The 27,973-nt window shown below is 42.7% G+C and overlaps 1 protein-coding gene across 1 annotated transcript; it reads right to left on the reverse strand.

Moving 5' to 3' along the window:
• Window positions 1-5,081: 5,081 nt before the first annotated feature.
• Window positions 5,082-6,462, reverse strand: pou3f2a (POU class 3 homeobox 2a). Its single transcript, XM_076084459.1, is given in 2 exon segments — window positions 5,082-6,280; window positions 6,283-6,462. Coding segments are annotated over 2 exon segments (1,263 nt in total). The 5' UTR covers window positions 6,347-6,462.
• Between the last annotated feature and the right edge of the window lie 21,511 nt (window positions 6,463-27,973).

Here is a 27,973-nt window from a genome sequence, read left to right on the forward strand (position 1 = left end):
CTCTTGTTTTGCTTCAGTTATTGTGTTTATTGATGAAATGTGCATGAAGAGTCATATCTCCTACACAATTTGGAAAGTATGGAATTAGATTTTAGTCATTTCCAGGTTTCCTGGGTCAGGAGGGAAAAACGTGCGTTTATATTTGCCCCTATTCTGTTTTCTAAAGTTTGAGATTCAGATTTTTTTTTAAATGAATCAATCATACAAACAGCAGAGTGGTTTTCATGGCGTTTGGAGCAGCAAGCCAGTGCAGCCAAAATGTTTACCAGTGAGTGAGAGCGAGCTTGATGTTGTCGAAAGCGAGGACAGGAGTAGGCTGCGACTGAACACACACTTAGAGCTGCCTTTATGACTGTAAGTCACAGCCATACCATCATTTTTTCCGATGTTTCGACATGCTATTCTATGACTTTGACATGTTGAAAAAAGTCAGAAAAAGTAATGGTATATAGTATGTCTGAAACTGTAATATTATAGTATACTGGAAAAAATCATAGTACAGTACGATAAAAAAGTCTTCAAAAATCCATAGTACAGCATGTCGAAAAATCAAAAAGAAAGTCATAGTATAGCATGTCGAAAATGTATAAAAAGAGTCATAGTATAGTATGTCTGAAAAAAGTCAAAAACGTAATAGTATAGTATTTACAGAGAAGTCTGGAAATTTGACTCTGGAATAGTTTGTAATTTTGAAATGGAAAATGAGTAGGAACCCTGAAAAAAGCCGTCTATATCAACTCTTAGAGGTGGGTATGCTCTGGCATATATCTAGCTCATAATCCCTGTCCCTCTGTACCCGTATTACAATATAAAGCCCACCCAACAATGCTGAAGAATTAGCTTTCTGCCCTTTTCTTTGTGCTTGTGCTGGAGCTCTGGAGGAACGGAGAGGGGAAAAAAGAGGGCAGAGAAAGAGAAAGTCGTGGGAGCACCACTGTAGAGACCGAACGTGGTTTGGGTGAGGAAAGGGCATGAAGAGAGAAAGAGACAAACAGTTGAATGATATTTCATGATTTTGGCTCACATGTGGCCATTGTGCAGAGTCCCAGGGAGATGTCCTCCCACACCAGACAGAGGAGACAATTCAGAACTGACAATGACACCAGAGTATAACGCCTCTCTGGTGAGTCAGAGATGGCGTACAGTGTCAGGGGTAGCATCTGTGTGTGTGTGTGTGTGTGTGTGTGTGTGTGTGTGTGTGTGGCTGGCTGGCTGTCTAACACATGGTCGTGTGCATGATATGTGAGGTGGGACATTGTGTGCTGGAAGAGTGAATGTGTCTTTGTGTTTGTGTGTGCGTGTGTGTGTGTGTGTGTGTGTGTGTAAAAAATGAATAATGCAAAGGATGCCTGTACGAGCATGAGGGCCGGGAGGAGGGCAGATGGTCGCTTGCTGATAGGACAGAATCCAGGCAACAGGGTCCTCCAGAGAGTTGAGTTTAGACCTGGTGTAACACACACACGCACATGGACATACATACACACATACACTCACACAACCCACAAATATTCAGGTTTCTAAAATATATAGAATTTAAAATATTTTTCTAAAACGTATATATATATATGTGTATTTTTTTCCCTCTTTTTTGCCTTTAAATTACACATTTTGTCCCATATTTCATAATAAAAGCCTGTTTATTACAAGTATAGATAAGACGGTGAAACAACACATTTCTAGTTGTTCACAAATGGATTGGAAATCAATTAAAAAAACATATACTAGGAATTTTTTCATCGACTCTGGCATTGTTACATTCCTATTATTCTTAAATTAGTTTATTATTATCACTATTATTATTATTGATTTGTACAGATTGTAAAGGCTCTGAACCAAATGTGTTATTTGTGATGTTGGGCTGTATAAATAAGATTGTCATATATATTATGAGTCATAAGTCAAGCAGCTGTGTAGCCGGGATTTATTGAGATCATGAGTCCCCCAAGCCCCCCAAAAATAATCTAAATATTTGTATATTCTATACTTAGGTAGTTTTTTCCATGGACCAAGTATTTAAACGAAATTCCTCTAATTCCTTCTATCTACTGCTTGTAATAATTGTTTCTTTGAACTTTGTTTCTATATTTTTCCTTTAATTATTAGATTAATTAGACCAGATTATAGAACGATATCCAGGAAACTTCCTCCACACACTGCCAATAATTATATTCTGGTGGAGTAATGAAGCATTGTGATGGAAATATATTGGAATCAACCTAAGGAGTGTGTACGTTTTTAACTGTAGAGTATGACTTCTATTATGTAATAACCTCACTAAATTCTCAGAATAAAATGCAAAGACTAGGACTCAGACTCAGTGTAAAGCTACAGCCAGCTATAAATTAGACGTTAGACAGGATTATTGTCACATAAAAAAAATACCAACATTCATTGTTGACGATGAATCAACCACCCTCCATCCAACCCAAGCATGCATTGAAATACTAACAGCCACTAGGGGGCATCAGCAGACTGTTTCTGATTTGGCCACCAATCAGCTCAAACATGCAGAACATATGAAACATGGGGGGAAAGCAAACATGAGGAAGGAGATGTGCTGAAGAGTAGGAAACCTCATTGAAGATCAAATTAGACCAGAAATCTTACTTCAGCAAAATACAGAAAAATGTGTGAAAACAAGGGTGAGGTTCATTGTTACTCTTCTAAATGGACACTGCAGTCACAGGTTTCTCAGCTCTCTTTTTCAAAAACTATTTTAATTCCCACTCAATATTTCAGTGTTATTTAGCATTATTACGATTATTCAAAAATATTTCACATCAAAATGATAAATATATGTTCATAATTATTTTTCTATGTATAATGAAGGCAGATGACACATCATAAGTATTGTTTATAATGCATCACCTTCTGTCCAACACCTGCAGTTAGGCCTACACTATCCTGCTGTGCAGACCTCTTCTCCAGACAGGCATGTGTACAAATAGAAAAGCTTCAATTGTTTTGACATTCTGAATTACGTCTCGTCATAACCGTCAATTAGTTTCCACATTTATCCTGATGAAAATATGAATTATTAATAACTACGGTGTGTTTCAATTTCAGGCCATTGACCGTCGGTCTGAGCATCTTCACGCATAACTCTCTTCACAACAGTGTCAGGGCAGATCAGCAGTGAACACTTTACCGAAACAGCTGAAGGACGATTTTAAGCAACCGAGACGGATGATAAAATCCATAATTAAAATACAAGGCCGCCTTCAAGAAATAAAATAAATCAAAAGGCTTGTCGCCAGAGTTGCGAATTTCCCTGAGGCATAATAACGTGCAGAGACTGCAGAGTTGTAGAAAACAAATACGATTTAATGACAAAAAAGCATATAGAAATTGTGCAATCATTGATTTCCTTTTCCTCTTCGTTTGATCACAGATTTCAGGTCGATGCTATTTTGTTTTGGTTTTGATTTTTTTTTCCCACCTTAGAAACTCAAATTCAGCTGAAGGATTAGCCTACTCGTGATGTAGTCACAATAATGATAAGGTTTTTTGGATTCCATAAATTTAGGATATTATATAAATTAGGGCAAATTATTAGGTATACCATTTAATAAGGAAAATGCACTGGTGGACGAATTACAAAACAATGCGTAAAATATTGCTATGCTTCATTTTTAATGATTGGCGATGATTTATTCAAAAAATTGTCTCTGACATTGTAAACTGGGTCTAATACATTCAGACAGTTTTTGAAATGCAAAACGTCTCGTGGAAATTGTCCACAATTCATATTATCAAAATATCACATTTTCTCCCTGTTCATCTGAATCCTTCAGTTGGATTTTAGTTTCTCAATGTTGTATATTTTTTTAGATTTCAGTCAGAGAATTCATCCCCAACTCGTGGATTTTCCTCAATAACCTGCCACTATCAGATCAGGTTATTAATCACAGGATTTAAGTGGCACAAGAACACGTGTCTGTGTTTGTGCTTTGGCACAGAATGACAGAGAATAAAACAGAGCAAACAAACAAACAAACACACATACAAACAAACAAACAAACAAACGAAGCCATACAAAAAAAACGATTTGAGATACATCCCACAAATAGTCTTCTCGGTGGATGAATGAGTCATACAGTAGTAGTAGTAGTAGTAGTAGTATAGCCACTGCGGCCAGAGCTGGTACCAGGATATATTCAGGTTTTTTTTCTTCTTAGTAAAAGGAAGGCAAAATGGGCTGGATTGCTTTGAGTGTTCCAGCCGGACAGTCTCGGTCTTTCTCTTCACAGCATTTTGGAAAAGTACAGAAATAACAAACAGCTAAAACACACTGTAAACAGGCGCACAGAAATCTCTGCACAGAAAGAAAAGCATTAAAGTAAACCAATACTCAGTCTCTAAATTGTTATCATTATTGTTATTATCATTATTACTACTTTTATTATTATTATTGATATTATTATAATTGTAGCTGACACTACAATCAATACAGCACATTACAATTTGATTTATAATAATAATAACAATAATAATAATAATAATAATAATAAAAGCAGTTGGCTGGTATTAGCTTGAATTTTGAACATTGTACAGCAGGTTTCTGCCATTTCAGCCCTCTCTTGCCACAAGCCGCGAAGAACCCCTGTTGCTTTTGTTATGATGGAAAGATGGCGTTTATTTACCCACACTGACTGCGACTTATTATCGAGCCCGAAGCTTGTTTCTATATCCCCCCCTGCGGACACCTCGTGTCCACATCTCACTCTGCCTTTCTTTAATGACACATTACATAACGACACATTGGCGCCTCGGTAGAAGGCATGGAAAAGCATTTCTTATCAATGTCGCTGTATTTTTTTGTTTTTTTTTTGGTTAGCGCACACCAGCCGTATCCCAAAATGCTTGGCAGTTCCGCGGCATGAAACATCTCCATACAGCTCACTGCTATGCGTATTTTCAGTGCTTGAGTGCCACTGTATATCCCCACTGTGTGTGTCCGTGGGTCCAACATTTAAACTGGCTGAGGTCCAGATCCGTGCGGTCCAGCACAGAGAATCAAACAAATAAGGAGGCATTATTCCTCCTTGAGTGGTCTGTTTGCTCAGAATAGCGGACTAGGGTCACTGCACAGGAGTCTGTCCTCCGTGATGAGGAGGGGTGTCCCCGTACATGTCCTCTCCTCCTGGTATCTGTCCCCCAGCGGGTGTCATCCTCTTCTCTTTCTGCCGCCTGTTACAAAACCAAACCCTCACCACCTCCTTCTCCAGCTGCAGGCTTTCCGCTAGGGAGTTGATCTCCGCTCCTCCCGGTTTTGGACATTTGAGAAAATGGCTCTCCAGAGCCCCTTTGACACCCACCTCGATGGAGGTCCTCTTTTTTCTTTTCCTTCCCTGTGCGGCGATTTTATCCAAGCTAGTTGGGCTCCCCGAGGTGGAGTCCGCCTCCTCCAGCCACTTGTTCAACAAGGGCTTGAGTTTACACATGTTTTTGAAGCTGAGTTGAAGCGCCTCGAACCTGCAAATGGTGGTCTGAGAAAAGACATTTCCATAGAGCGTCCCAAGAGCCAGTCCCACGTCCGCCTGGGTGAAGCCCAGCTTGATACGTCGCTGCTTGAACTGTTTGGCAAACTGCTCCAACTCGTCGGAGGTCGGTGTGTCCTCGTCTGAGTGGTCCTGATGGCCCCCGTGCTGGTGATGGTGTGAGTGAGACTGCTGGTGGGCCCCAGGGCCGCCTCCGTGTTCACTGAGGTGCGGACTGTGGCTGTGGTGGTCCTCGTCCCGCAGGGGGTGGTGGTGCATCCCCCCTTGCTCTCCCCCTGGCATCAGTCCGAAGCCGGACTGGGAATACACCAGGCTCTGGCCCTCAGACGTCGCCATACCGGGGATGTGCGTTGTGGCTGTGCTGGTTCGCCATGCTCTGGCGTCGTGATGTGCCTGCTGGTGCGCTAGGTGAGGGTGTCGCTGTTGCTGCTGCTGTTGCTGCAGACTGCTGGAGTTCTGCAGCTCCTCTCGGTCACTGTCGTGCAGTACGGGCTTCACGTCCTGCTCTCCGAGGGGACTAGATGGCCAGGGCGCCCCGCTGTCACCGTGAGAGAGCGCCGTTATCCACTGATGCGCGTGGCTGAGCGGATGTCCACCGCCCGGTAACGTGCTATAGTCGTTCTGGAGCAAGGTGTGCGCGTCCCTGTACGCTGCCGCCTGCTGCATGCTCCCGGACTCCGAGTGCGGCGGCGGCGCGCTGCTGGGGGTGGTGAGGACGCTGTAGTGGTTGGATGTTGCGGTCGCCATAACTATCGGAGCCAGAGTGATAGCTGGAGTTAAAAGGAGGCTGCCTTTGACAGTAACTCTTTTGCGCCACGGGGCAGATAGGCGTCTCTCTCCAGCATCTCCCGGGCGCTGTGCCAAGGGGACGCAGAGGCGCGCACCTGTGGTCCGCCTCGCTCCGCTCTTTATTGGCCAAGAACGGTTGACAGATGTGGTTACCCCTGACAGCACCCCGCTCATTGGTCACGGGAGATTGTACAGAAACCCCAATCACTCTGCCCAACAATACTAGCACTCCTGCAGCATGCATGAGTACAAAGTGGAGGGAGAAATCGGGCTGCCGAGAGTAAATAGAAAAGACTGAAGAAGCTCGTACGAAAAAGAAAAAAAGTTCTTAATTAACATTGATCTGGGTCAGTGGGTCACGTTTAGTAGTTTCGTGCGTCAAACCAGTGCGTAAAAGTTGCATGAGCTATACACAATTTGCACATTAATTGCTGTATTGAAAACATGTATGCGCTCAAGAATATAGACCATTCAACCTCCAAATATTATAAACTACCAAACCTTGATTTGGTTCAATTTTCCTACATTTGAAGTAGAGTATTTGGGATATTTTTGCGCCATGAAGCAGTAAGCAGTGATCGTGGGGAGAAACTTACAGCTGCCTCTCTGCCCTCAGGACGCTGTCCAGAGAGAGGGGCTGCGTGCTTCCAGGGCCTCTGCCCCGTTGCCATGGCGAACGCGCTGAATGGAACAACAACGCCCACGTCACAGCTGCAATTCGCTCCTTCTTTTCGTTCCGTTCCAAAGGGCTCATTGGGGCCGCGCGCTCGGCCGTCGGGACAAATAATGGGGGCGAGCGGAGAGGGCAGCTCGGGGCTAAAGAGAGGAGGCTGAAAGAATGGATCCCTTAGCCTGCGCTGAGTCCACCGTGCCCCCTTCCACCTGCTTGTTGGGTAAACTTTGAGACGGATGCACACACAGTGGCACGCGAGGCTCGGGTTCCCAAACCTCCTCCTAAAACTGAAACAGGGCTTGATTTTCAATATTTTGAAGGAGAAAAAATGTCTTCCCTCTAATGCACAAAATATAGAGAAGGGCTCCCAATTTGATAAGAACTTCAAAAATATCTGCCTCATACAGCGGTGAAAACCAAACACTTCAGTGCTCCTTTTGTATTTCCATTTTATACGTTTATACTTATTTCTACTTCTACTGCTCCATTACATTTCACAGCCAACTATTGCACTTTTTATTCCACTACATGCATTTTCTAATTACTTTGCAGACAAAGTGGATACATACAAAACAAATGATGGCCTTATACTATGTGATGCATTGTCTTTGATTACCCAACATATACACAGTTGCAACTATTAGCATATACTAGCTAGCATATATATTAATTTTACTCTCTCAAACAGTTAATTCTATTTAATCTTATTTTAAATACACAGTGATAATGCAAGTTTTACCATAAAGGTGTTGATTCTGATGATGAGACATGTCTGTCTCTTGGCAGTGTTGGTAAGAAAATAACAGTGGAGCTGGTTAGTGAAAATTCATCAAAGCATTAATTTTTCATTATCTGCTGGACCTATCTTTAAATGAATGCAACGATACTGAAACTAAACTAATCCTCCTTCTGCTGAGCCCCCCCGAAACCCTTTTAGACCCCTGGGGGGTCCCTGGACCTACTTTGGCAACTACTGGTATTTAGGAGATGTGATTTTATTGGCTCAAAGTGGGACAACGGCTGTAAAATATAACAGCTATTTAAGAGGTTAAAGGAACCTCAAAGGATAACAAAAATATGCAAGTTTCACCTTCAAGCAGAGGTGCTATGCAACATCTTGGGCACTAATCAAAATGTGTATATTTTTTTTGGGGGGGGGGTGTAAAGTGACAATATAATTCACTTTACACCGTTAATTAACGACCATACCATGGTAAGATTTCAAATGAAGAGATAGGTTAATTGATTAATACTTTGAATGTAATCAAGCCGAGGATGCACAGACATAAACTGACGCACATTGAATTATGGGATCGCAAGAACACTGGATTATGATCAGGGTGTAATTCTGAGAATTACCAAATGTGTCGCCAGGGGTCTGGCAAGCCGTGTGTTGAGAGAGGCAAAACATATTACCCTAATAGACTAATATGCAAACTACTGGCTGCCCAATTACAGGGCTTAATAACGCATAAACGATGCGAATCCTGTTCTTACAAGACGAAGAGGTCGCTGTTAATTCAGTCAAAGGGCTGGGTATGCTGTCAACACATGCAGAGGTTCCACACACATATACTGTCTGTGTTTCCGTGTCCCTCGTTCTGTATTCAAGAGTGAGAGTTAATGATGAAGAATCTGAGCGTTAAATTAACAGTAATTATATGGCCCCAGTGCTGTAAAGATTCAATTTCTTCGCAAGCCTAATGGGCCTAAGTGTCCCTATGCGCAAACAGAACTCTCTAAGAGATATTTATGATTGAAACACACACAGACGGAACAAAAACAAACACGCACACACACACACACACACACACACACACATTGTCTACACCTATAGCATCTGTGGCTTTAAACATCTTGATTTTAAGAATGATTTATTTCTGGTGTAGAAGCGCAGCACTGGAACTGTATTCAAGTCAAATCCAAATGTGAAAAGCCACTTTTTTGCTCTTGTGTAAATAGTGCAACTTGTTCTCGGGCATTAGTTTAAGAAAGAGTGGTTCAAGCGTGAGGTGCAGCCGTTTTATGTGAATGAATATTTGCGAGAAAACCAGTATTCTGGTTGCTTTCACTTTCTCCAGACCAGTGTGCTACTGGCCCATGTCCCTCCCCCTGTGGGAACACTAACGCAGGAGTAACTGGGGAAGGGGGGCTTCTTTATGCTGCTGGACACAGGGAGATAATGGCCATTCCTCCACAGCTGGCCCAAACAATCAAAGGGAGAGGGGGCTCGAAGGATTCCAGCTTTAACCAGACTATTGTCTGGGATAATTACATCTGAATGCAGGACCCCAAGAACTCACCTCCCCCCTGAGCAAAACCTGCACAGAATACCCCAAACAGCCCTTCAGGGATGAGGGAAAGTGCACAGTTAGAAGGCACACACACATAAATATATAAACTCTGAACTCCTTCATTACTCCTTAATGTAAGCACACAAGCATACACACACACTGTGGACACGTTCATTACTTTTACACACTCACATCCCCAGCAGGCTCTCATCAAAGTGTTGTGTCTCTCTCACAAACACACTCGCATGTGGCACTCAGCATTAGATCAGATCTCAGCTTGCTGCTCTCAGAAGAGATGAGGAGGTCTTAGAGGACTTAGGTTGAATAGAAAACCCACTGAAGAGCCTTTCCCCAATGCACCCCCATAATCCCAATCTATACACTCCCTCTTCCCCAAAACCGCCAGTGCTCGGCCCCATCTGTAGCCTGAACTGTGTCGCCTCAGCTCGGTACATCGCAGTTTGTGTCTGTGAAATCTGCAGCACGATGTCAGGATGTCCTGATTTGGTGCTCCATCTTTTGGTTTTGCAGTCAGAAAATACATCCAACTTGTTTCCTGATACATTGATTTCTTCAGATATTATGCGCACTGCGGCGTGTCTGTTGCTGTGTATGTTTGAGAGAGAGAGAGAGAGAGAGTTGTGTGAGACAATCCCAAAAACATACTAGAAAAGGCTCAAATTGAATTGTGCTCGCTAACGCTGAAAGGTGCAGGTGCAAACACTGTTAACCGTGTTAAAATGTCTTCAAATGTAAATTGCTTGCATCTGAGATGTTGAATGGGAGTTGCAATTTAAGTTGCAGCACTTCAAGCGGTTGAAGTGTCAACTGAAGTGGAAGCACTGAAAGGGTTTGAATTGGCATTTGAAAGTGAAATTGCTGAAAGTATTTGAATTTTTTTCCTTTAGCAGTGAAAGCAGTTTAACTTTCAGTTGAACAATGAAAGCGTTTGAAATATTTAAAAAGTAATGAATGCAGTTGAAATAATAACAGAAGTTAGAGTGCCAGAGAGAGTTCAAGTACAATGGGAATTGTTAGTTGGTTTGTAAGTAATGACAGCAGTTTCAATGTCACTTTGAGTCTTTGAGTTGTCAGTTGAAAAGTACAAATCAGTTGAAGTGTCAGTAGATGCAAAGATGCAGAAAGTGGTTCAAATTTGTATTTCAAATCTAAGCTCTTAAACTTAAACACTTAAGTGTGTATATAAACACTGAAAGCATGTCATTTAAAGTTGAATCTCCACAGATAACTAAAGTGCGCTGTCAATATGGCAATATTATCCTCGTCATGCTGATAGCATATTAAAATTAAAATTGAAATTGAAATAGAAATAGAATAGCCGTGTCAGTTGATATGTAAAGAGTAAAATCTGTTGAAATGTCATTTGAAGAGTAAAAATGAGATGAAGTGTCAGTTGATGTGTAGAGGGCTGGGCGCATTTATAATTTCTGCTGGAGCTTTTGATGTGGTAGTGATAGGTGAAGTGTGTGCACTGTTAATAGTGTAAGTAAGTGCAATACACACCAGTGCAGACACTAACCCAACCAATCCCTTTTATCTCTGCTCTCTTAGCTTGTGGGTGTGAGTTAAGGTTTGTATGTTATGTGGACTTACACAACATTTTCCCTGGACACGTTTCACATTGTGTGTGCGTGCGTGTGCGTGTGCGTGTGCGTGTCTGTGACAGTTTCAGGGTTAGGAGGTCTCACTGGTGCTCAGTTTAGCATTGATTTATTCTCTTTCTCCAATTTATTTCCCCTTCGCCTGATCTGCCTCTGGGAGGACAAATGGAGGAGAAACGCCAAGCACAGTAACCATCTCTCACATTCTCTCTCTCTCTCTCTCTCTCTCTCTCTCTCTCTCTCACACACACACACACGCACACACACATACAATAAACACAATGACAAATGTTTCCACGAGTAGAAATGCACTTACATTTGTATTTCTGCATTAGGCTGGTAAGCAAATGTGCGCACACACACACACACACACACACACACACACACACACACACACACACACACACACACACACACACACACACACACACACACACAGACTTTTAAAGCTTAGGTTCTCTATTTCTAGTGTTATTGTCCTGGACCAATCAGAGTGGTGACCATTAAGGATAACTATAAATTCACAACACTCCCCAACTCCCAAGGTACCAGGACTCCTATAGGACTTCCCATGTTGTCCCATATAACTGTCTTCAGAGAACCCATAAAGACATAAAGGGACGCTCCTACCTCTAGGTGAGTGGTCATAATTCACCTGCAGGTATTTTTACCGTGACATTGCTGTCGCGGTGCACAGATTCATCTCGCCTCCTGGTTTATAATGTCCAGAACAAACTCCAGATAGGAAAAGCATGAGTGCAGTCATATTTTACGGGCAGCTTGATGTCCCAGCCTACTGTAATGGCTCAGTGTTGGAGGAGGAGGAATGAGTGGGCTCGTGGCCCTGGGTACAGGCTTAACACCTCGCGTCACTTCTTTTTTGGGGTGTAATAACAAACCTCTCTCTTTTTCTACCCAAGTAGAAAAAAGCGCATCAGAAACAGGGGAGCGAGGGACGGGAGGAGGGGCAGGTAGGTCGTTAAACCCACTTGAAAGCTCAGCGCCCTGATCGATAGTCTTGGACCAAGCAGGGATTAAAATCAGGCTAAGTCTGTTCCAATCAATACTGATGGCTAACCCTGGGGTTAAAACAGGAGTAAATCTCCATACTTGTCCATACACAAGTCGGCACTATGGCCTACAGTACAGATAAATCTAAAGCTATCCATGCAAATGGACACACAATGGGTTACCGTGCGAGTGTAGTCGATATGAGTGAGTGCTGTATGGGCTTTCAGCAGCGACATATCTAGTTGTATCTGTGTGGATATACACTCTGTCTAGTTAGGAGATTGAGGCAGTAAATCTGGACTCGTCGATGGGGATGAGCAGAGTGAGTGAAGCTCTCATAAATGTGTTTGAGGATGTGCAGCATGTGTGAAAGGGAGAAACAAACAGTATGCGGTTATACACACAGCCCAGCAATAACAGAGGAGAAAATGACTTATAGACAGAGAGCTGACATGCATGATTGACTGTTTCACACCCTAATGGAGGACGGACATCACTGCTCCGATTGATCTTACAAGCACAGGTCTGCTTATCAATTACCGATACCAATCAATGTAGCTATGGACAGACAACAGCAAGGAAACACTGTTGCACTTCTAACCTGTATTCAGATCAGCTAATTCTACCCATGCAGAGACTTGTGTCTCTTTCGTAAATGGTTATCTGATTCCACTAATCATTGGAGACAGATTTCTGACCACAAAACAGTCAAATTGATAACGTCGACATTTTGGCTTTCTTGCCGAGAGTTGGATGAGAAGAACAATAACCACTCGTGTCTGTACGCTGAATATGAAGCTACAGCCAGCAGTCGGGTTAGCCTAGCTTAGCACAAAGACTAGAAACTGGGGAGAACATCTAGCCCCGCATGACACCACAACTTGTCGTTTTAACGCTTCATTAAAGATTTAACTTGAGCTTTAGAGGTGCTGCCAGGCTGATATTTGTTCCTTTCTAACTCTCAGCAAGAAAGCTAAAATTTGTCTTATAGGCATCAACAGTGATTTTCATATTTAAAAAACAAAGTATCGGTTGTTTTACAAGTCTTTAAATACATTTTCTGTCTGTACTGAACCTGAAACACAATGACAAATACCTGACACTCCCGTTTCAAACCGTTCAAACCAATTCTCCAAAAATACAGGCACATTTTCCGCTTTTCACCCAGACGTCAATTCAAAATCACACTTTAAAAAAAAAATGCCTGCACACAATTTACAGCATTTGACACAATCTTCATAACTAATGTCTCTTGTGTTCGTGCGGACAGCATTGTCCTTCAAAAATGCCAAAGCGGGATGATCAATTTGCCACTGCGATGACTCACAGGTGCAAACACTAGTTACTAAATTGGTCAATTACAAATTATAGCAGGGGTGCGAAGGTGAGCTCTCCTGTTTTGGAGATGAAGGGATGGCAATGGAGGGAGAGGGTAAGATGAAGGAGAGGAGGATGGTAAAAAAAAAGAGGAAGAGGGAGTTGCATCTTGAATGGAGGTCTGGGCCAGTGTAGTGAATCATGTGAAGCAGGGCACTTTCACTGTCACTCCCATTATTTGTATTTTCAAAGTGAGGATATGCAAGTGAGCTGAACTTTACTTTATTGTGTAACGTTTTACTACTACTACTAATTATAAATGGCAGGACTTTTATTTATAATGGAGTATTTATACATTGTTGTATCACTCATTTTATTTAAGTAAAAGACCTGATTACTTCTTCACTGGTATCTGCAAAGCTGGGTATTTGTATTTGTGTCAATAGATTTTATTTTACTTCTCTAAATTTAGTTACAGTAGTTATATTACGATATATTAAGTTGTATTAAGATATATTTGTGAGTTGTATTTCAGATAGGCTACCAGATAGAATATTGTCATTTGTGTTGTTCATTTATTCTGCATCAACCACACTTAGCTTGCTTCTCCGTCCCTCGACCAGAGACCCCAGCTGTCCCTCCACCACACGGTGTCTGCAAGCTAGGGTGGGGGCTGAGGGAGCCCTCTATTATATGGACCTCTTACTTTTGTGTCGCCCTTTTAAACACTCTCCCAAACACACAGAACCCCACCGCACCGCCCAAACCCGCCCCCCGCCTATTGCAACATGCTGCACCCACAGCTGGGCCCAAATGTGAAAGCTGAAGTTTGGAGAAAGTAAGACATGTTCTCCTGGATTTATACCGGAAAAAAAGGGCAGTTTTTAACCTCATCTCCTGTAGAAATGTGCAGCAAAAAACGTTTTGTACTTTTGTAAGGCAAGGCAAGGCAAGTTTATTTGTATAGCACATTTCAACAACAAGGCAATTCAAAGTGGTTCACATAAAACCATTAAAAGCATCAAAACATTTGTTCAGTTCTGACTCTGGGAACAGAAAGTAGACCAGTCCCGGACGACCTAAGGGGTCGGGATGGTTCGTAAGGTAGCAGCAGATCAGAGATGTATTTTGGCCATAAACCATTCAGTGCTTTATAAACCAACAGCAGGATTTTAAAGACGATTTTTTGTTGGGCGGGAAGCCAGCGCAAAGACATCGGAACTGGAGTGATGTGATCCACTTCCTTGGGCTTAGTGAGGACTCGAGCTGTACTATTCTCTTTGTCATCATTCTCAGTAATCTACAATCAGTCCTAGTAACCTTATTTGCACACCTATTATCGACCTACTGAAATGAATGACAGTGCTACCAATTTGTCTTTAACATTGTCCAAGGTGAAAATGTAAGGTGCAATGAGTCCTACCAAATTCTAATGGCGCGAGGCTTTACTCTAACCACAACTACATTTAAAGATCTTGTCCTGAAACCGAGCCAAGATGTATGTCCGGGGATCGAACCAAGATGGATAGGGGGAGAGACCTCAGGGAGCGATAATGGTTGTTCTCAGAGTGGTAATCAAACTAATCCCTGTCTTCTTCTCTTACTTGTTTTCAATTCTAACACACAAGCACAAATGACGTATCTGTCTTTCTTATCAAGATTCTTTTGACCCCTCTATGTCTTTACTTTGCAGTGACAGTTTTCAGGGAATTACATGTTTAACATCCCTCAGTATTCCCTGTCTCTAGAAACCAGGATAAAGATTTGCTCAAATTAATTACAGTGTCTCTCAGCATGTGGAATTTGTGTTACTCCTAATGAATATACACAGAAACAAATTTGAATCAAAGTGGTGTCGTAGGTCTATATGATATTTTATATTTTCAGGGCCGTACTTCATGTTTATTTCGCCGGGAATTACACATGTAGAAATATAACCACTGCTCTGAGTGGCAGATACACAAAAGTGAAGGAACGAAAGCAAACATTGCTTTTTGTGAAGGAACACAAGCTGTACACGCTCCCCCCCCCCCCCCCCCCCCCCCCCCCCCCCCCCCACCCCAATGCATATCAAATGTGTTTCGGCAATTGGAAGGCATAATTCAGGGTGGAAGAAAAACAGGGGAGCTACTCTTGGAGGCAACCTAGCCAATTAATTTGCAGCTCAGATCTCAAAGCCTCACTGGAGAGGTGCTAGGCTACATACTACTCGGCTAATTTGTGTAGCAGGTCTGTATTAAATATATGCATGAGGCTAATTCGGTTAGTGTCGTAGCCCTGTAGCTGTGGTGAGTGCGGCGCTAGCTCCCATTAGCGATGTTTCTGCCTTCAGTGGAAATCAACAGCAGTCGAGGCCGACTCTGCTTTTTTGCATAAAGCAAACAAAATTAAATTGACTTCGCTAAATCAAAGTGTAGTGCTAAATGTGACTCTCTCGCTGTCTCTCTCTATCTCTCTCTATCTCTCTCTCCCCCACTGTCGCTCCCTCTCTGTGTGTCCGTCTGTCTGTCTCCCTCTCTCTGAGGGATAAATTACACCAGAATCATAAAAGAGTAAAAAAAAATTACAGAGGGAGAGGAAAAGAGAGATTTTAGTCAAGTGGGATTCCCCCTCCCCAAACATCCCAGCATGCTCTTGCTTACTGAGATGTTGGCTTATGTGTCTCCAGCGTGTTGTGAGTCTCTCTGATTTTGTCTGTCTTTCTGTGCATGTCTCTTTGGTTGTACGATGCGTGTATTTACAGCATTTGTGTGTTCTTATCAGCCTGATTTCACAGGAAAAGTCACACTTATTTATACGACAAATCAATGACATGTTTGTGATATATAAACAGAAGCGGACCAAATATGTTTTTGTTTTGTTTTTAACTTTGATGTTAAATAAGACCATGACCAAAACCTTATCCAGCCTTATTCACAATGATATCAACCAAAATGTTTTTAATTAAATTATAACCTTTAACCTTGAATTTGACACATGACCATGTGGAAATGTCTTTTCCTTCTGACTTGTTTGGTACTGAAGATGAAAATTAGAAGGAATGGATGCTTGAGCATGCAGCTATATGTGAGCTCATTTATTTTCTGTATTTTTTATTGTCAAATTCAGGTACCACGGTCTGTGCATGTCAAATGAAAAGAAAGACAGAGTGTGTATGTGTTGCATTGGTGTGTGTGTGTGTGAAATTGAGAGAGAGAAAGAGAGAGCTCCTTGCAGTATACCGCAGAGCCAGTCTGTAAAAAAAAAAAAAAGGTCCGCTTGGCTGTTCCTATTGAACTTGACCTGCGGGCCAGATCAATGTGTGTGTCTGTGTGTGTGTTTATGTGTGTGAGAGACAACCACTGTGTGTGTGTGCCTGTGAGTGCGCACCGCCAGATCAATGTGTCTCCGTGTGCCACGGAATGAGAGAGCACACTGATTACCCAGGGGTGGCGGGAGGGAGGGGAGGAGGAGGAGGAGGAGGAGGGGGGGGGGGGGGGGGGGGGGGGGGGGGGGGGGGGGGGGGGGGGGGGGTGAGGGAGGTGGGAGGGATGAGAGGATGGAGGAGGAGGATGATGATACAGAGGGGAAGGAGGGAAGGAAGGGAGGGGGTGATGAGATTGAGCAGAGGACAGAGCTGAGACCAGGATCAGGAGAGAAGCTCAGCTCATTTCATTTTCATTTTCCCTTCATTTCACTGCGAGCTGAGCCGTGCGTCGGGGCATTCCACATGGATGGGGTGCCAAAATGTAGATCTGCAGCCAGATGGCATAGATCAGTCGGGAAATAGCAACACAATCTAAATGGAATGGGATGGTTGGGGGTCAGCGATCCATACTCCTTTTTTTCCTTTTTCCCAAGCTTTTCTTTCGTTAAATCACCTGAACATTCATGAACCCCGAAACTCACATGACCAGAGAGATTCTGATTTACAAGGTAGACAGAAAACTCTCGCCACCGTCAAGGCCACTGGCAGTATTTCTTTATGTGTGCATGAAGACATCTGCTGTCTGTGTCTTCCCCCATTTGTCTTGTTTTTTTTTTATGTTTTCATCGTGAAGAGCACGAAGAACTGCGGCCCAATCCTCAGCACTGCAGGGGCTCCTCTCATCTCTCTCGCTCAGTGTAGTTCCCGTCGCTAGCAGTTCTGTTTGAAAACCCCTGCCCAAGTCCAATCAGCACGTAGCCAGTGTCAAGTGTATGTGTGTGTAAGAGAGAGAGAGAGAGAGAGAGATCAGGTTTTCAGTGGAGATGGGAGGTGTTCTGCTGTCCTTTTGAAGGGCTATAGTTCATCTGTGATGTATTTTGTATGTGTATATATACAGCCCATGAGAATTGTACACCACGTCCCAAATGTTTGTGCGCATGGGCCCAGGGGACAATTTAAAAACCTTTGCCAGTTCCTCAACCACTTCCAGATTTTGTGTTTAATGAATATGTGTAATGTGAAAGAGAACGGAGAGTGTGCACCTCCATTCACACCAACTATTCGAGTGTGATATTGCGCAGGGTAAGACCTTTATTTTCAATGACGAGTGGCACAACGCCATCACTTTTCAAATAAATTGAACTTTGACTTCCAAATGCGCTGTCCTTCATAATCGTGTCCAATGTCGTTCCAGCATTGACAAGCAGAGAAATACATTATGGTGCCAATTGTACAGCAGAGAAGGACGAGAAGTTATTGAATGTTTTGACGTACGGTAACCCTGCTCTTTTATTCTTACAGGGACTTCTGTAAAAAAATAAAATCTCAAGCTTGGAGGAAAATGATCAGAGAGGATGGGGCTGCCAGGTTGTAAAAGCAATATTGTGGTTGTTTGATTCTAATGTGGTACTTTGTAGGATGAGTAATGATGAAGGTAATGCTTTTCGTCTTTTACTCATGCATGCTAGTGCATTCACTCTAACAGATTAAAGGTTGTTATTCCTAACTTGAATCAAGGGTGTCATATGTTGTGAAAAATGTGTGATTATTGAGTTCAGGCTGTATAAATATAAGAAGAAAGACCTTTGGTCATCCTATGAGTCTAGTTTCTTGTGGTCGCTCATATGATGAGGCGTTTTCAGACCGATAGTTTTAAGAACATAGTTGTAAGACATAGTTCAAATACCTTTGCATTGTGTTTACACCAGAAATAGGAACGATCATAGTTCTTAGAACGGCGCTTTAAGGGATTGTTTTAGCTCCTTATTCAGAGTAGGTACTCTCCCAGCACAAGAGGAGCCGGGAGTGACGTAGGTGTACATTGATTGGATGAACCATAGACTGAAGTGGACGTAGTCACCGTAACGTCACATATTGGTTTGTGTATTACAGTTTTGAAGCCTCGAGTTTGGCATTTTGGCCATCGCCATCTTGGCTTTTTGCAACGAGAAGTGAAACAAGAGGGTGGAGCTAAGTACAACCGAACGCTGAATAAGACATTTTTAGGAGACCAAAATGTTCGAATTAACTTTCATGAAGTTGTAAGACAATATCACGGACAACCACCAGACTGGACAATGCTATATAACAAGCTAGAACACATCTCAGAAGAAGTGCTTTAAAATATGCTCTTGTTATGGACTATCAAAATGTGTCTGTGCATATAAAAAAAACACAGTCATCACTGTCGCTTTCTGCTGATAGGAGGAGTTTTATTGAGGCTATTATGACCAGTCCATATTAGTCTTCTCTCTCTCTCTCTAGCACACGCACACACACACCCTCCTCCCTCTAACCCCTGTCTGTGCAGCTCTACCTCAGGAGGAAATTGAATTGGAGACTTGACCCACCCTGACACAGGGCAAGCACCATTGATTTGTATTGAAACATGAGCCATCGATAATGAAATTGCTTTTGATTACGTGTGTTTGTTTCCCTAGTGAACGGTATGAACTGGATTTGATTGTCATTTCAGTCATCTTCATGTCATAATTTGAGTTTTACAAATAAATCCCACACCTCATAAATAGCTGGAGAAACCATTTCAATTCATACAAATTAATATCAGATATTTACAAAATGAAATTGGCTAGGGTTCCTGTGCTGACGCTATTAGGCTGAATGAAAAACAAATTTAGTTTGACTTTAATTAGAAAATGTAATAGTTATTAATATTATTTATAACATTTATGAGCCTTGTGTAACTATTCATATTAAATATCAAAACTAATTTCAAAGTTTTGAAGTTCATTCATGACTCTGGAAACATTACTTGCCCAAACTATTTCACCTCAAGGTCCATAGCTATTTTGGAGCTTTCAGTCATGACACATCATCAGAAAACGGGATTTGCACCATCTCCTGAACATTTTAGATGTATAAATATCTATTTTATCTAAGCACTAACTTATGTTAAAGTGCTCAGGAAAAAAGTAAAACAATTCCATTACACTGAGCAAATTCCACCTGCTGATGAAGAATATGCTGTTCTTGAATGCTCCATGGGGTGAGATTGTTTTGTGTTCTGACGCAGTGTGGATTGAAGTCTCTAAGATTATGCTGTTTGTGAACTGTTCCAAAGTGTGATTTTCTTTTTAAATCTTGTCAGACTGTTTACTTTCGTTTTTAGAGGACAGAGGAAGCTTAAAGGTGCTCAATACGGAATTCAGAGCATTTCTATTACCTCAACATGGCTCTCAACATGGAGACGGCTGAGCCAGCAGCTCACAGCTAACGATGCTAACAGCGCTAGTTGTGCAACTAAGGTAACAGTGCTGTCAGAGCTAACAGTGTTTATCTGCCGCAGGTGGGCGCCATCGGTCGGGACGGCGTTATCAGCGGTAACCGCCGTATGAGCGCAAAGCAGAGCAGCAGCCATCAGCTACCAGTGGGACACAACAGAGAGACTCGCTAGCATTAAAATGCACAAACGTCCGATCCAGCTGTGTCATCAAAGCACAGAGAAGCTCGGATTACAACACACACACACACACACAGAGGGAGAGTGAATTCATTCTCTGCTCAGGTAGACATTACTCCACTATATCTTCACGTTTCACAGAAACGGTGCAACAAAACTAAACTTTTCCTTCTTTGCGATCCCATTAATGATCCTGTGACCCCTCAGATTAATCTTGCGACCCCTTGGCAGGGTCCCAACCCTTATGTTGGGAACCACTGACTTAATACTATCATGACTCTCGACAAAGCACCTCTGCCCATTTCAACCTTGATTGTGGTAACGACCACAAAGTGCTCCAAGGAAATGTGCCGCCTCTGTACAAAAACACATGCAGATGCATGGACACAAACATACAAAAACACACACCAATGCTTTTACATAAGATAATTACAAACACACAGCTGAGGTACTTACCATCCCACACATACACACTCGACTGATGAAATCCAGTGCAGAGAGGCTGTGGTGGTGCATATTGATGCCCGGCCAAGAGCTCCCTGCTGGGCTTAGCTTGATCCCCATGCGCCCCTGGATGGCTTTGGAGACCTACTCTGTGGTTAACCTGCAACATATATCCACACACACATTCAGATACACACACTTCCCACAGGGCCGGGCAAAGCTTCAGCTCTGGTATGTTTTATGAGCCTGAATTTGGCTTTCAGCACGCAGCTACAATTCACTGTCACAAGAAAACAAAGCGTGGCGACTTGTGTGTGCGGGTATCTTCACACATGGGTGTGTGTGTGTGAAGCTGTCAGTGCTGTTCGTAGCTGGGACTCTCACTCTTTCCCCCTCTAACACATGCTGATAGACACTCATATTTCCTGTGGTAACAAGCGTGAAAATGGCCTCATAAATCCAAAGTGGTTTTACAGAGACCACATCAGCAGCCTAAAGAAGATGTATTATGTAAATAAAACAACAGGCCATCAGTAATGCTGGCTTGTTGCCGCCACCAGATCATAATGACTCAGTGGGAGACTTATAGAGGAATACAGCAACAGTTCGATTAGGCGTATTGTCGTGTGTGTGTGTGTGTGTATGCAAGCCCCCACGCAGACACTCCTCTGCTACATAATTTGATATTCCATCATAAGTCTCCATCCCAGCATGGTGTGGCTCTTTGCAGCCTGCCATGGTCCAACGATCTGTCAGCAGAGCAAAGGGAAAGCAGGGCCAATCCACTTCCTTGGTGTCAAGCACAAACATACACACACCAGTCACACTGTTTATTAAAGGTGAAGGAGCGAGGAAAGGTGTGTGTATGTGTGTGTGAAAAGAGTGTGAAAGCTTGCATACAAACATAATGTGGAATCACGCACAGAGGGTGTTCAGTGTGCGCTACAGTGGTGCTTTGATACAAAAACAAAACATACACACACACACACACACACACACACACACACACACACCACACACACACACACAAACACGCCCTAACGGCTCGCCTAGCTCCAACCCGTGATGGATTGGCTGCACTCCTGCCGTGACAGACGAGCGATGGATGGAGAGCTGAGAAGATGAAGGGAAGAAAGGGTCGGAGGGCGTGTTTGTGTGTGTGCGTGCATGTGCGCATGTGTGTCTGCGTGTGAGGGTGTGTTGTAAGAGAAAAAAAGAGCTGAGTGCAGTGGTCTTGGTGCCAGGGAGGATCTTACATGGGGCCAAGCAGATCATTTCCTCCTCTGCAGCACGTGTCATTTCCGCTAAACAAACAGCGCATCTGTGGACAGGAGAGAGGCTGGAGGCCTGCCCTGTCAATCTCTCTCTCCTCGCCTCTCCCTCTGTCCTTCTCTACCTCCTCTATATGTGTGTGTGTTAGTAGGTGTATGTGGAAACAAAAGTACAGTATCAGTACTGTCGTGTCAATCACGGGCGCACAAACATTGTTTCTTTGCTCTAAAATGAATGCAGAAGTAATTGATTGGGTGATGGACAGAAATCACTAAACAACAACTTTGATTAAAGATCAGTTTACTCAGCATGAGGAGCACTACTCAGCCCGATACAATTGTTGTATAATGTTTGTTGTGGGTCTGTAGGGAGCTCTGTAAAGTAGACGGATAACCTATGTTACTAACTATTGTAGGAGAAATGTGATTAGAAAGACAGCGGTATTTCCCAGTCATGAAATACACTATAGAGTTGCATTATGGGTTTTTCACATTGACTAAAAACAATGAGGTGTCGTGCAGAAAACTACTGACAAACTACAAACATGCAAGCCACATTTCCACTAGATTACTTTGTGACATGAAGAAGGTAACCATGTGATCATCACTGATGGAGGCATGATGTTTCTTTCGAACATAACTTTCCAGTGTTGTAAAATCGTTTCGCATAGTATTACAAACTGCTGTGCACAGTTTTGATGTTTGATTTCATCATCTCACAAATACCTGAAACTACAGACCCCCATCAAAGCAGCTGTTTACAGTCGGAACACCCAGTGAGTCATTTATCAAGCAAAAATAACAAACAGTATACGGTTCCAGCTTCTCAGTGAGGGATTTCTAGCCTCTCTTATTATAGAATTCTAAATTTAATATTTTTTGTTTGCACCTAAGACGCTGTTTAAAGATGTAACCTTAAGATGTGATGGGGATGTATCACCATGTCCTGAGAATGAAACAAATTTAATAAATAATTTAATTGAAATACATATTTAACAGTTTTTGTTGCATGTTATTCGTCTTTCCGCCCCTTTTTCTCTCTGTAGTTTAGCTTTCAAATAAAAGTTAAAATGTCCCCCCACAAAATCAACACTTCATTTAATAGCAAAAATAATCTTGCAGTCCTATCTTGCTTCAAATACATACTGCATATACATTTGCGTGTGCGCCTATGTGCGAGTGTGTGAGTATGTGTATACAGAACCGCCATGTGAGCGCATATCTCACCTGTCATTGCTGCAGCAAATAGTCATGTTAGGCATTGTGTCAGACATGATTTGTGTTTTCCAACCAGGAGTGTGTTGTGTGCAAACCACCAATTACATTCGCTCCTAATTACACACTTAAAGACGTAATTAGGCCTGCCTGTTCCATTGCTACACAAAGAGATATCACACAGTGCACCAGGAGGGAGAAGGTTCACACACAGGCAAGAAAACACGCACACACGCGTGTTTTAATTAACATATTAATCGTGCACACTTAACATATATGGAAACCAATGGGGAAACAAATATAATGGGTCATTATTGGCTTTACGTGCTATGGGTTGAGTTTTCACAATGGAGAACTCAATGCACTGCAGCTGAAGAAAATATATGCAAATGAATAAAACTCAAAGAACAACATCTTCATTACTTTAACAACATAAATGTCACGTGAGAAAAATATGCTGCAAATTAATAAAACGAGCAAATTAGGACCCAAGCGCAAGATTTTCTGTGTCACTCACTCATCAGATATTAAGAGATAATGGCCAAACCATTTGCGAGTGTGTTTATCATCATGCGCATAGTGTCCCTCAGAAACTTGTGTGTTAATTCATGTTGTGTTGTGTGACTTGTAGCATTTCTGCTTGTCTTTTGTATTTGTAGAATTTATTTTTAAATAACATGTCTATGTTTGTTGTTCAAGGTAGCAAATATACTTTAATACATTTGTTTTCTTGGACTAAACCTGCAAAATATGAGTTTTGGGATGTTTAGAGGTATTAGAAAAACAACACTGATATATCAGCACTGTATACAAGTTATTAGCAAACAGTTGCTTATTTACACATCGAGCAGATGTGTAAATAACTTTCATTCTCTTTTTAGTTATCCACTAATTCCAGAGAGAAATATTTGGCTCTATAGCTGCTGAATGCTCCACTATGTTCCCCAGCTAGCTGCTAACTTTGTCTGTTTGCTGTTTGGTGCTGAACGTTTCTCATAAGAGGCGCCTGCTACATCTGTAAATGACACTGGTGAGAGCAGTGAGAGTGAATGGGTAAGTTGTGAAAATAATGAGTTGGAAGATGCTAAAATGCTCCATAGACTCGGGTGGTGATTCGCTGTGGGTTCATCAGCGACCCCTTTCACATACAAATAGTAATTTTTATTCATTTTAAATATAAAAATATTGATTAAAGCAGCTATGAAGTACTGTGTGTTTAGTTCTCCTGGTCGCCGTAATTTCGAACAAATTGCATCAGTCAGAATGTCCTTGCATGCACTTTAACGTCCCCCGTCTTCATCCTCCTTTGCCTCTGTCTAAACTGCACTAGCTAATAAAAATGTTACCTCCTTAGAATAATCTTAAAAGTCAATAAATGTGATCAAAACAAAGATATGCTACCCGGGGAAATCACAGACAGAAGCAAACAAACACACCTAATCGTTACCGCAACAAGCATGCTGGGGCATCCGAGGCACCGAGCTACAAGAGGAATGAGGCACGAGCCTTCCTCTGAACCTTGAGATATGAGCGGTGTGTGTGCGTGTGTGTGTGTGTGTGTGTGTGTGTGTGTGTACTTAGCAGCCCTCACTCTCTAGCTGGCTGCTTAAGAATCCAGTCACATCTCTTGCTAGCAGGCAGGCAGTAAGGCGCTTTCACGCTCACAGGTTTGCTTTGGTTGGGTCTAATACCCCTTTCTCTCTCTGTATGTGTATGTATATTTGTGAGTGCATGTGTGTGTGCGCGTTCACATGAGCATATGCTGAAATCTGACTGTATGTGTGTCTTATACTCACGACTTCTTTGTTTCTTTACTTTCTGTTGTGTGCGACGGTTGTGCGTTCATGTTTATGCCGTGTGTGTCTGTGTGTGTGTGTGTGTGTTGGCTTTCGGCGGCACTGATAAACCCACTTAGACTCTCCCCTGATCTGTTCGCTCTGGGCTGGCAGCCCCCTGTCTTGGCTGACACACACACACACACACACAGACACACACACACACAGAGCCCTCTGCTTTAGCTGCTAGCTGATCTGTGACGGCCTGCCACTCAAACGCAGCTCCGCTGAGACACTGCACAAAGGAGGAGAGGAGGCTGGGAGTAGAGGGAGGAAGGGAGGAAGTGGTGGAGGGGTGGAGGGAGAGAGAGAGAGAGAGAGGGTATCAGTGTCTTTCTTTTGGGTGCCTGCTAGCTCCCGCTCTCTGGCTGTCTCCTTATCTCACTGCTCCTCACTCTCCTCCACCTGACTGGCTTTGGCAGCAGACCTTCACTCCCCAGCTCCCCTCCCCTTCTCTCTCCCTCTATTCCCCTCTCTTTCTCTCCCCCATCAATATTTTCCACCTGTCTTTATATTCCTACCTCACCGAAAGCTAGTTCATCTCTCTCATTTACTTCTCATGATGGGAAGACTCAAAAGATGAAAGAGAAACTGCAAAGAGAAAGAAAGAGAGGCAGAGCATGTCATGTAGACATTTTACGAAAGAAAATCCACTGTATGGAAGAAAGAAAAACATGGTTTGACAATGAAATATATTGATATGAAGTGAGAGAAACAGAAGAGGCGAAGACAGAGAAGAATAGCAGAGATAACCCGTAGTTTTTTGGGTTCAGGCTGCATCAGTGGAATGTAGCTGAGATATAGTAAGCCATCTCCAGCAGCTCAAGACATGCTGTGCAGCTCCCAGTGTTTGAATTTAAAACCCCACACATCTCCTCCCTTACCATAAAGTAGCCACACAAATAAACAAGGGTTTGACTTTACTGAAAAAAGTATTTTCTCACTCGTAGTGGTATCGGTAGCCATGCGGATGGTTTTGATTTTATCTGTCCAGGGTTTAAGCAACAAGTCCTCCAAATTAAATAACAAAATACCTAATTTGTCTGTGCCCTCTAGAACAACACGGAAGCCGTTATCTGATCTCAGGCCACTATCGGGCAGGACTTGTGCCTTGCAAAATAGCTGCAAATCAACGCTAAAGAATGAATCAGTTTTATGATGTGACAATATGGGAAAGGTTTTGGTTAGGTTTAGGGAAAGTGTTTAAACAACATCTTTGTTAAGGTTAGGGGAGCTTAAAAATCATAAATCATTTTTTTTTCACATTTACCACGGTTGACATCACTATGTGTAATGTGAAAGGGGTTGCTTATGGTGATAAACCCACCAATAATTATCACTCAAAGCTGAGCTGCACTTACCCTGTGTTACACAGCGTTTTAGCATCTTTCAGCTCAATGTTTTGGCTTTACAACCCGCAACTTCACTGGTTTGGTTCCCTCTCACCACTCTGTTCAGCACCGTACATCAGACAGAAGTCGGTGATTAGCTGCAGAACATACAGAGCATGGCAACTAAAAGGTCAAATATTCCCTTCAGGAGTTGGTGGAGACCAAAACAGAGCTAATAGAAGAGTGAATATTGGACTTACACTCGTCAGGAGGCCAGAAACACGACTCCAAATGAATGGTAACGTTGCTATGTGTCTGCTGAATGTTTAAATAGGCAACTGTTTGCAGTAAAAACTTTAAAAGGGAATAATATGTCAATGCTGGGTTTACAGCTCGTTGTGCGCAAGTGAGCACAAATGGCTTAACAATTAGTACAAGTTTACAGGAATAGAAAAGGTAGTTTTGAAACATCTGGAGTGGGGATTTCCACGTCAACATGTGACTGGGAAATCAACACTACAGCAGCTTCTGCCACTGTGTTTTATTAAGGTGAAGTTTGTTATAAAGTGAGAAAACTACGTGACAAAACAATCCTGATAGTGAAAGCTTCTATATGTGGCTGACCAGAGGGAGAAAGATAAAGGAAAGGCACAGAGCGGGAACGCAAAGGACAAATAGAAACTGAGAAACAGAAAAACAGGGCAGTGATCCCCAACAAGCCAAGACTAATGACAGCAACAAAGTTGGCGATAAGATTGAGGTGGAGTAAAGAGACAAAGGAGTTTGTGGTGGAAGCGAAAGAGCGTGCTCAGCAATATAGATCCATAGCCCTAGGTTAGTGAAGACAGAGAGAACTCTTCATCAGCACCTCGAGTGCTGCCGATATCGCTGAGTCATCCTCGCTCGGATATACAGCTGCAGGATGAAAAAAAGAAGAAGTCCCGAACATCATCACCTCCATTATCACTCATCGGCCTCGTTGTTATGACTGCACAAGATAAAATCCATCATGTGTATCATTCAATGTGAGAGAAAGCCAACATATTCACTTTTAATTCACTTTCTGAATGAATCAAACTGTTGGTGCAGTTCATCCCTTTAACTATTCTTCCCAAAGCCAAGTGGGAGACGCCTTGGGCTGTTGGGCATCTTTCCCAGCGCCAGTCTCACACCTGCCCCTGGCAAAAACAAAATAACTATGCAAAACTCTCTTTCGCTCTTGTGGGCTCCCTCTCCTTGCTTGTTTCCTCTTTCCTTCTTTCAGTTTTTAATTAAACAGAAGTAGAGGGCTGAGAAAACCTGCTTCTAATTACACAGCCGCTGCCTCTCTCTCTCTCTCTCTCTCTCTCTCTCTCTCTCTCTCTCTCTCTCTCTCTCTCTCTCTCTCTCTCTCTCCCTTCACTTCTCTCTCTGTCTTCCCTCCTCTCATAGATGGGCTGGAGCTCCGCCAACAGCCTGTGGAATCACTTACCAGCTACCACGACGGGGGAGAGGATGCACGCATGTCGACGTGTACACACACACACACACACACACACAAATGCAAGAAATCACACGCACACAGACACTTTGGGTCAAATGTGTGCATGCACGGATGCAGACAAACCCGTTTCGCAAGTCACAAATGTGCAAAATGCAGACTTGCAAACACACAGGCAGGTCACAGTCGAGACATCCTGACACGCTCTTGCAAACCCATTTAGCGCCTTTGCTTTCCCACTGTGTCTGTGTGTGTGTGTGTGTGTGTGTGTGTGTGTGGCAGGCGCGAGGGTGATCAGCTCCCTAATGAGAGGGAACAGTAATCATATTTCCCACTGACACAAACACAATGACAACATCTGTA

This window comes from Anarhichas minor, unplaced genomic scaffold, assembly GCF_050575085.1.
Source record: "Anarhichas minor isolate MPS153535 unplaced genomic scaffold, ASM5057508v1 ptg000136l, whole genome shotgun sequence".
NCBI classification, from domain to species: Eukaryota; Metazoa; Chordata; class Actinopteri; order Perciformes; family Anarhichadidae; genus Anarhichas; species Anarhichas minor.